The 10,793-nt window shown below is 40.7% G+C and overlaps 1 protein-coding gene across 1 annotated transcript in view; it reads right to left on the bottom strand.

Moving 5' to 3' along the window:
• The window catches only part of Vps16A (vacuolar protein sorting 16), a 69,170-nt gene that overhangs the window by 25,620 nt on the left and 32,757 nt on the right, over positions 1-10,793 (bottom strand). The window contains 4 exon segments of the mRNA XM_070097395.1: positions 4,963-5,039; positions 5,042-5,123; positions 5,450-5,587; positions 7,090-7,256. Coding sequence (XP_069953496.1) covers positions 4,963-5,039; positions 5,042-5,123; positions 5,450-5,587; positions 7,090-7,256 — 464 coding nt within the window.

Below are 10,793 nucleotides of genomic sequence, written 5' to 3'. Positions count from 1 at the left end.
TGATGACCTCTTCTGCAGTTTGTTTGGTTATGAGAAACTTTGTTGATTTCCACTCATATCTCTGGCCTCCTGACCCAGTAGTGAGTGATCTGGCAGAAGGCATAGTCACTTGTCAACCCTCGGCTACGCTGGGTCGCCTGACCACAAGGCTGTTTTTACCACACTTAAGATCCCAACAGAACGAGGTGAGGAGTCCACACGCACAACCTGGCTATGGGAAAGAGGTAATTGGCCAGCCCTTTGCTCTGAGCTCGCACCACCGACTGGAATGCTCTTCTCCAGGGGGATGTTGACAACCAAGTGAAAGCCTTCACTGGACACATCCTTAATCTGCAACAAGAACACATTCCTCACCGCAATATGTGACAAAGCCTACAGATCAGCCTTGGTTTGGCTTTCGTGTAGAGAGGCTGCTACTGCTAATACAAAGCATGGCGAAGGTATAAGAGACATCCTACACCTACCTATAACAGGAACTTGCACATGCAAGCCTGTAGGCATATGGGTGATGTTCAAAAGGGGCCATTACTAAATGGGAGGTGGACTACTAAAAGAAAGTTAGCATCAGGTAGGGTAGGCTCCAAACCTGGTGGTCCCTGGTCAAGGACAGACAAGGCATATCTGCCTGATGAACTTATTCCACCTCTAAATCGACAGGATGGGACCACCTCTACTAGTAGTCAAGAGAAGGCGGACTCTTTGCTGAACGCTTTGCTACCAAAACGCAAGTTCCTGATCCAGCAAGGGACCCTCCTTGGCTAGCTGCAAGAACTGTGTCAAAACTGTCAGTGGTGACAATAAGGCAGGAGGAGGTGCATTTCCTTCTTAAATCACTTGACCAAGAAAAGGCTGTGGGCCCAGACAAGCTGGAGCCCAAGATTGTTGAGAAGATGTGCAGACGAAGCTAGCAGCACCTCTAACTCAGATCTTCAGCACTGCCTAGTACAGTGCAAATGGCCCTTCCATGGTGGAAAGAGGCAAATGTAGTCCCTGTTCACAAAAAGAAGAGCAGAGCAGAAATCAGCAACTACAGACCAGTGTCACCCTCCCTGTCAATCACTGGTAAGATCCTTGAGACAATAATCTCAAGACAAATGACAGATTTTTTTGACTACCACTCACTACTTTGTGATCAGTCAATATGGCTTCAGGAAAGGTTACTCTGCTGCTGATCTGTTGTTAAACCTCCTCCACCAAGTGGCACCAGTCACTGGATGAATCCAAAGTCAGCTGTGTGGTAGCACTGGACATTGCTGGCGCCGATCGTGGGTGCGGCACGAGGGCCTCTTAGCAAAACTTCAAGCACTGGGAATTGCAGGCTCTACGCTATGTCTCTCAGTGATTACCTTCATGGTAGATCTCTAAGGTAGTCCTCAATGGAACGGAATCAGCAAGGCATCCTATTGGGGCAAGCTCGCCCACAAGGAAGTGTGCTGGGTCCACTGTTATGGAATGTCTACTTCAACGACCTTCTTCATCTCATCCCAGAATCACATGCATATGCAGACGACTGTACACTGACATTCACTTATCCAAGAGAAGAAATGCCAGCTGCTCGGTTAAGCATCAATCACCAGCTGAGAGCCATATCAGCTTGGGGAAATAGATGGCAAGTAACATTTGCACCTGAGAAAACGCAAATGATGATCGCCCTCCCAGGCACCATGATGGTAATGCTGGTGCAGTAGTAAGGATGAATGGGACGCATGTTGGCATCCTGGAGAAGAAGTTGATATCCTGGGGTGAAATTTGACTCCAAACTAACCATGAAGAACCATGTTGTAAATCTTGCAAACAAGGCAGCCAGGAAGCTTACAGCACTTCGCCGATCTCGCATCTGCTTGACAGTAGGGCTGCAAGATCCTGTACGCTGAGGCACAAGTACACCTCACACCTTGGAGTATGCTCCACTTTCTTGGTTTGCCTGTCCCTCCCCCTCTCATCTGCAGATCGCTTGACAGAGTAGAGAACAGAGCAAGATGTCTCATCTCTCGCCTGGACCCATCCTGGATAGATCTGTCATTTCAGCAGAGCCTTCAACATAGGAGGGATGTGGGTGGCCTTACTGTTTGCATACAAGGCCAATATTGTCAAAATATCACACTTGGATCCACTTCGAGGACAGCGTGAAAGAAGCTTTTATGCCACAAAACGGCAGAAAGCAGCAACTTCACTCTGGCTGTACTCCTTCTCCAGAACATCACTCCATCTGAGATCATACATACCCAGGATGACTCGAGTATGGAACACATTCGTACAGCATAATGATGTCAACGAGATAACGTAGCTGATCAAATGAAAATGCTGGGCCCACAGATGGCTCCAACTTCATCCTGTTCCCTACTTGTATGTCTCATAACAATAAAATGCTTTCAAATGAGCTGATGTAGGTAATAGCTCTTAGCTTGCCAACAAAGTTAGGGAATCCTTAACCTGTAAATAGCTGTCAATAAAGCTTAGGATCCTTTAACCTTGTCAAACCCTGTGTAGAGAGAGGGAGAGAGGAGAGAGAGAGAGGAGAGAGAGAGGAGGGGGAGAGAGAGAGAGAGAGAGAGAGAGAGAGAGAGGAGAGAGAGAGAGAGAGAGGGGAGAGAGGGGAGAGAGAGAGAGGGAGAGAGAGAGGGGAGAGAGAGAGAGAGAGAGAGAGAGAGAGAGAGAGAGAGAGAGAGAGAGAGAGGAGGAGGGAGAGAGAGAGGAGGAGGGAGAGAGAGAGAGGAGGAGGGAGAGAGAGAGAGAGAGAGAGAGGAGGGAGAGAGAGAGAGGAGGAGGGAGAGAGAGAGAGAGGAGAGAGAGAGAGAGAGAGAGAGAGAGAGAGAGAGAGAGAGAGAGAGAGAGAGAGAGAGAGAGAGAGAGAGGGGAGAGGGAGGAGGGAGGAGAGAGGAGAGGAGAGAGAGAGGGAGAGGGAGAGAGAGAGAGAGAGAGAGAGAGAGAGAGAGGAGGGAGAGAGAGAGAGAGAGAGAGAGGAGAGAGAGAGGAGAGAGAGAGGGAGAGAGAGAGAGGGAGAGAGAGAGAGAGAGAGAGAGAGAGAGAGAGAGAGAGAGAGAGAGAGAGAGAGAGAGAGAGAGAGAGAGAGAGAGAGAGGGAGAGTGAGAGAGAGAGAGAGAAAGAGGAAGACAGAGAGACAGAGAGAGAGAGAGAGAGAGAGAGAGAGAGGGAGAGAGAGAGATAGAGAGGAGAGAGAGAGAGAGAGGGAGAGAGAGAGAGAGAGAGGGAGAGAGAGAGAGGGAGAGAGAGAGAGAGAGAGAGAGAGAGGGAGAGAGAGAGAGGGAGAGAGAGAGAGGGAGAGAGAGAGAGAGAGAGAGAGCTGGGACCATTGTTATGGAATGTCTACTTCAACGACCTTCTTCATCTCATCCCAGAATCACATGCATATGCAGACATTCGGACAGCATAATGATGTCAACGAGATAAAGTCAGTTGATCAAATGAAAATGGTGGCCCACAGATGGCTCCAATTTCATCCTGTTCCCTACTTGTATGTCTCATTGTAGATGAATGGTTCAGAGAACCGACATGTTGTTGAATTAGACACATGTGCAACTCTTGGGTATCTTTACTGAGGAAACGTTTTGCCACACAGTGGCTTCATCAGTCCATACAAAGGAGAAACTTGAAGAACAGGAGGAGAATGAGGTAATCAGTCCTCAGCCTTGAGTCGATGTGGCCAGTCCATCAATCTTGAATAGAATACGCATATGAGCGGAGAAGCAGCTTATAAACCGTAGACAGGTGAGGGGCAGCAGTCGAGGTGGTGTCACATTTGTCCAATGTGGAAGTGGGTCGTGCCCTATGGGTTAGGCAAGTGAAGAATTCCTAAGCATTAAGATCCCAAGAAGGTTGCAGTGTCTGACAGGATTGTAGATGAATGGTTCAGAGAACCACATGTTGTTGAATTAGACACATGTGCAACTCTTGGGTATCTTTATTGAGGAAATGTTTCGCCACACAGTGGCTTCATCAGTCCATACAAAGGAGAAACTTGAAGAAAGAAAGAAAGAAAGAAAGAAAGAAAGAAAGAAAGAAAGAAAGAAAGAAAGAAAGAAAGAAAGAAAGAAAGAAAGAAAGAAAGAAAGAAAGAAAGAAAGAACGAACGAATCGAATCTAACTAATCGAATCTAACGTAACGAATCTAACGAATTCGAACGAACTAACGAAAGCAAGCGAGCTGTAGCGAGCGAAAGAAGCAGCGAGCGAATGAAGCGATCGAAATGAATCTAACGAACGAATCAACGAACGGTAACGAACGTAACGAACGTAACGTAACGCTAACGCTAACGAACGAACTTAACGTAACGAACAGCCAGACAGCCAGCCAGCCAGCCAGCCAGCCAGCCAGCCAGCCAGCGAATACGATATACATGTTCCAGATTTGTTTCTTTACTTAGGGCATAGGTTATAGGACATTCTGGCAGGATGACACTACCAGTGGTATTCTCCCATTCTCTACTGTGTTTCGATAATACTTAAAGATAACAGTAACATTCAATACTGTATGAGATGTAAAATTTACAATACAGTTCACTACCATGTATACATAATATACAGTACATAAATGATTAAAATATATCAATAGAAGTAAATTATGGTAAAAAGAATGAAATAATGATTGTACATTACATTACAGTACTATGTAGGTAGTTTACATAGCAAAGGTTTGACATTATGCCCTACCCAGTTTGTCGGCAATTTTCAAAGGTTCGACTTACGTCCATTTTGACTTATGACCAGTTGGTCGGAACTAAGCTTGGTCGTGAGTCGGATGGTACTTGTACCTTTGATGTTATACATTTATGAGACAAAGATAAGTAATCATGCCAGTCCAAAAAAAATTCAACAGGTTTCTATTTCACACTCATTTGAAAAGACCGTAGTACGTACTTACCCTGGATGGCTGCTGTCTATCAATGCACTACAAAGCCAGTATAGAAAATTAGGTTTCAGGAAAAAATTGGTACACCATACCAGGAAGTCCCCTGAAGAAAGTTTCTGCCGTAAATGATGTAAGACTGTGTAAATGAGATCAGTGTCTCCACTCTGCTCTCTTCAAGTGCTGTCTGATCTTCCCCTAGTCGATCAACACCAATACCTGCCCTTTCCTTTGCTCGACATTCATACTCAATTAACTGAAAATCAGAAGACGTTAGCATTCCTGATACATTTTACATTACAAATTTAATTAAAAGTCATTTATTCATTTATTCAATTTTCTATTGAAAATTGAACACACAGGTTACTGTAGTAATTAGGCAATTTTCATAATACTTGAAATATAGAAGGAAATATATGTACTGCTAAAGTTATGTATAAACAGTGAAATGTAAAAATCTAATTCAATAGCATAGACAAACAGAAAAAGAAAGGCAAACAAAATAATACTTTTATAAAGAAACTACAACATCTGAAGATATAAGGAACTCCCTTTTGGGATGATTTCAAATGAACTTCTTACTTTAATAGCTAGTTGCTTCCTGCCAGCTTGGTCAGCCCGGTTGGCAATATCAGTATAAGATATGCCTGGTGTGTAGCCTAATTTACTATTGATCTCTTTGGCTATCTGCTCATCACTCTTCTGTGAAGGCTGCAAAACCTGCAAACAAACATTTACATTTTCATTTCCATTGCCAGCCAATTCAAAAGTTAGATTATCTTAAGCTGATCTGATGAGACAAGTGCTGTAAATTACGTCTGCATAAAGAAAATGACCATGCCTGACACAATTTAAAATTAAAATTACAAATGAACCATTGACCTTAGTACCAATATAAAAAAAAAAAGCTTCATTTACCCCATCCAAATGACACCAGAAAAATCAGCACAATACATGGTGATAGAACACTATTTTTTTATTTAAATATGTTTTTAGAATAATAGATTGGGTTACAAGAAGAAATAGCAAGTGCTACCACTGGAAATTAAAAGAAATGAACTTTATCATTTTATCTTTCAGAGTAGCCACTGAAGTGAATATAATGCAAGTAAATATAGGTGGTGCAGCATTTGATGCAAGCAGCACATTGTAATGTCTAGTAATAATGGTAGAATAACCGACAAAATGTTAGGTAAAAAAGACACAAGATTCAATTCGTGTGACACTTTATTGAGGCAATGTTTTGCTCTCCAGGAGCTTTGTAAAGCTTTGCCAAGCTCCAGGAGAGTGAAATGTTACCTCCATAAAATGTCACATTAGCTGCATTTGTGTCCTTTACCTAACAAATTGGGATGACATTGGCTAGCTTCACTTACTTGATAAAGCACTTCCTATAATGATGGTCATGGATAAAAAGGTGATTATAACAATAACTTCTTATCTCTAAGCTTGGATCTAGGATTCTAAGTCAAAATAACACATGGTTATTAAGACATGGAGTTCAATTATTGATTTGTAACTACAGATGCAGAACCAGCTCCAGATTTTACGTGGGAGGTGCTTATTTGTGGCAATCCAGTTGGAAAATGAGGCCAGGGGACTTGTTTTGAAGTGCCATTATTATTTCTATTTGAGGCTAAGAGAGTTTTGGGTGCTTCAGCTCCCCATTCTCCCCTTGGCATAACTTGTGTTCAGAGCTACACATGTCTTTAGTAATTTAGTAATCATAAAATTTTTAACTTTTTTCTTTCTATGTCACCTTGCCTTGGTGAGATACAGCAGGTGTGTTTAAAAAAAAAAAATTCGTTGTCAGGATGTAGAAAATGTGTGTGTCATATTTCACCCACAAACTCAAAAAGGTAATTATATATATTAGACAAGAACAAGGAGAAAAGCAGTATGAGGAATAGCTTAAAGAAAATAAGTTGGAGAACAAATGGATAACATTCCAAGCTTCCTTTAAAATGTTAGAATTCTGTCACTATAACTTTAGTGTTTTGTAGAAAAATCTTAATGTTTTGTAAATGCTCATGAACTGCATTCATATAACAATGATACATTAGTCACCACAAGATGTAGCATTCACCATGTTCTAAAAATTAATGAATTACTTGTACATATTTGTTTTCTTGTTGTAAAATTGTTTCCTTGTCACTGAATTCCAAAATGGTAAAAGAAAACATGGACATAGCTTCACCTAAAGAAAAGCCTTTTGTTCTAACCTTATAGCAAGCCCAATGTGCCAATATACGTGAAGTTCCATCGGACTCGGGTAGCTTTAGAAAGCTAGCAATCTGTAGTGCCAATGGAAAAAAGCGACGAAACACCAATCTATCCAGAAGCACTGGGAGAGTGAGGTGCTCAAGCTGATTCCAAGTCAATGGCAATCCTACAGAAAAAAAAAAAACGAATCTTTTTAAAAGTGTATAGTAAGTGCAACAGGAAACACACTTTCGTACAAACCTTACTCTCACAAATATTAACCCTTTGAGGGTCCGTCCCGTAGATCTACGGCTTTACGTTCAGGGTCCAAACCGTAGATCTACATCATGAGCTCAGCTCACTCTGATAAACTGTGACTGGTACATTTGGGCCTAGATATGAGAGAATACATCTATGTGGTATGTGTGCACCACATAAAACAGATCCTGCAGCACGCTGTGTATAATGAGAGAAAAAAAACTGAAATCATGATTTTTCGATTAAAACAGCGACTTTGCAGTGTTTTTTCGTATGTTTTTTATAGTTCTATTTGCGATTTCTTGGTCTCATTTGATAGAATGGAAGACATATTACAGAAATAGAGATGATTTTGATTGGTTTTAGCACTGGAAATGGCTTGAAACTGAGCTCAAAGTAGCAGAAATGTTAAATTTTTGCCGATATTCAAGAGTAAACAAACGACCTCACACGTCTAATACACGCCAGATGGCGGGTCTAATATGCATTCACAAATATGGTGATGATATTTATACAATTATTACAGTATTGCATAACAGTAAATCTTCTATTTTTTGGTGTGAATAAAAATTCATTATGTGAATAAAAAATAAAAATGGAATTTATTTGTAAAGCCTCAAAACATAACTAACGAACAGAGGAAATGTTAGTTTAGTTCCAGGAATACCTACATTGTTTATTCTGGACCCTATTTTGAAACTGGAATATTTTGAACTTTGTGTTAAATTGGCCAAATTAACAATTTCCGATCACTTTAATTTGTAGTTGAAACAGTTGACTTGGCGATTTCTTGTGCTCAGTCGATAGAATAGAAGTAATACTAGTGAAATAGCTAAGAATTTGGTTGACTGGAATAATGTAATTGGCCTAAAATGGGAGTCAAAGTCGGCAAAATCGCCGATTCGTAAATATCGCTGACACATCAAAATTCGCGAGAGCATAATTTCGTCAATTTTCCATCAAATTTCGTACTTTTTGTTTTATTACCTTCACAAAAAGATTCTCTACCATTTCATAAGAAAAAATAACAATTTTTTTTTTTTAAATTCTTGGACACTGGGGCACCACTTCAGATTTGGGCCTTGGACCCTGAAGGGGTTAAATAACCAAATCAAGGGATTAATTGCTTGGCAAAATAGAGTATAGCCATAAACATATTAGAGTCAGTAAATGAAATCAATATAGAACTAAACATAACAGTAAAATTTAAAAGCCTTTACAAATATTCCTAAACATGACAGGGAAATGTGCAGTTTGAATAAATTTATATCTTAGCAACAGAGAATGAGTTTTCTTTACACAACAGGAGAAAATTTGATCAAGGTAGTAAACTCAGCACTTCAAATGAAAGGATAATATTCCATACTGATGGAGCAAGATTTAGTAACATAATTCTGATTTTTAATTTTGAATAAAAAATGGCAATACTCATCTTTATATCAACCCTGGGATCTTTATATAGAGACCGAGGAAAAAAAATGATATAGCATATAAGGATAATATTTAAAAGACATAAATGTTTCATAAAATACTCTCCATCACTAATATTCATTGGTATTGTACTGCAAAACATGTGAAGCTCAGTATATCAGCAAAAATTTTTTAGCTGTTATAACAGATGTCATAACAGCAGAAATTCTCAATTTACAACTTTTGACACTAGTCAAAATATATTTATCATCTTCATGAATGTGCAAAAGCCACAAAGATTTCATGGGTTGCTAGGAAAAAGATACATTTCTATTTCCGAAATGTTACTTCATCTACACTGTCAAATCATGGAATTTATATGTGTCTTAATCCACACAACTTGATTATGCAATGTTTTTTGTTAAGAGCACTTCTGTAGATAGCTTCACTGATCCATTTTTCTTGGTGCCCATTGTCTTTTTGTTTAATGACATCCCCTAGATAAAAAAAAATATCCATAAAATTTCTTTCAAAACATGGCTCATTCTTCTTATATAATATTAATCAGTTTAAAGCAATATTTAATGAGCTATTCCTAAAAAAAAATTGAAATGACTCTGACATGGAACCTAACTCTTGCAAATTGCTGGGCTCAATTGTGCATTAAAGCACGTTCTGCCATGGTGGGAAACAGAAGGCATAATATTCTTTAAACAGTCAACAACATTTTTTATATTTGATATTAGCCTTATTCTTCATGTCTCTTAATTTTAAGAATTTTTTTAACACATTGGCCATTTCCCACCGACACAGGGTGACCCAAAAAGAAAGAAAACCCCACCCAAAAAAGAAAAAACTTTCATCATCATTAAACACTTTCACCATCACTCACACATAATCACTGTCTTTGCAGAGGCACTCAGACACAACAGCTTAGATGTCCCTCCAAACTGTCAATATCCCCAACCCCTCCTTTCAAGTGCAGGCAATGTAGTTCCCATTTCCAGGACTCAAGTCCAATAACTGGTTTCCCTGAATCCCTTCACAAAATATTACCCTGCTCACACTCCAACAGCTTGTCAGGTCCCAAAAACCATTTGTCTCCATTCACTGCTATCTAACACACTCATGCACATTTGCTAGAAGTCCAAGCCCCTCACCCACGAAACCTCATTTATCCCTCTCCCTCCAACCTTTCCAGGGATGACCCCTACCCTGCCTTCCTTCACCTACAGATTTATATATTCTCCAAGTCATTCTACTTTGTTCCATTCTCTCTTAGTGACCAAACCACCTCAACAGCCCCTCTTCAGCCCTCTGACTAATACTTTTAGTAACTCCACACCACCTCCTAATTTCCACACTACGAATTCTCTGCATAATACTGACACCACACACTGCCCTTAGACACGGCATCTCCACTACTTCCAGCTGCCTCCTTGTTGCAGCATTTACAACCCATGCTTCACACCCATTAACCCTTTCAGGGTCCGTCCCGTAGATCAACGGCTTTACGTTGAGTGTCCAAACCGTAGATCTACGCCAAAATTCTAGCGCCGTCAAATTTAACACGAAAACACTCATAGGCCTACATGTGAGAGAACGGGTCTGCGTGGTGGGTGTGCGCCATAAACAAAAAATCTAGGCGCCCGCATAGCATTGTGGGAACGCCGGCTCAGTTACCCTTGTTCACCATGCCTCGTCGCAAGTCAGCTCTCACTCCCCGGAAAATTGGGACTCTCCTCTTCCTATCTGATAGTTCTGACACTGATGGAAGTGGAAATGAAGACGAATTCTACAGCTTTGATCAGTTAGTGACCGAAAAGAATGACCAGGATATCGATAATAGTGCAGAAAACCCTGACGATCCTCAACCTTCTACCTCTGGTGTGGGCACTCGTGACTCACTGTCGGTTGTTCCTCATCGCAAGAGAAAACTAATATTTTCGCGTGGCCAGGCCTCTGACTTCAGTAATGATGATGATAGTGACGTGGACTGTGATTTTATTGCGCTCGACGATCATTCGAGTAGTGATAGTGAGGAATCATATTCACC

The sequence above is a fragment of the Cherax quadricarinatus genome, chromosome 57 (genome assembly GCF_038502225.1).
Source record: "Cherax quadricarinatus isolate ZL_2023a chromosome 57, ASM3850222v1, whole genome shotgun sequence".
Classification (NCBI taxonomy): domain Eukaryota; kingdom Metazoa; phylum Arthropoda; class Malacostraca; order Decapoda; family Parastacidae; genus Cherax; species Cherax quadricarinatus.
Note: the sequence above shows the minus strand (reverse complement) of the source record. Positions and strands in the feature narration are given on the sequence as shown.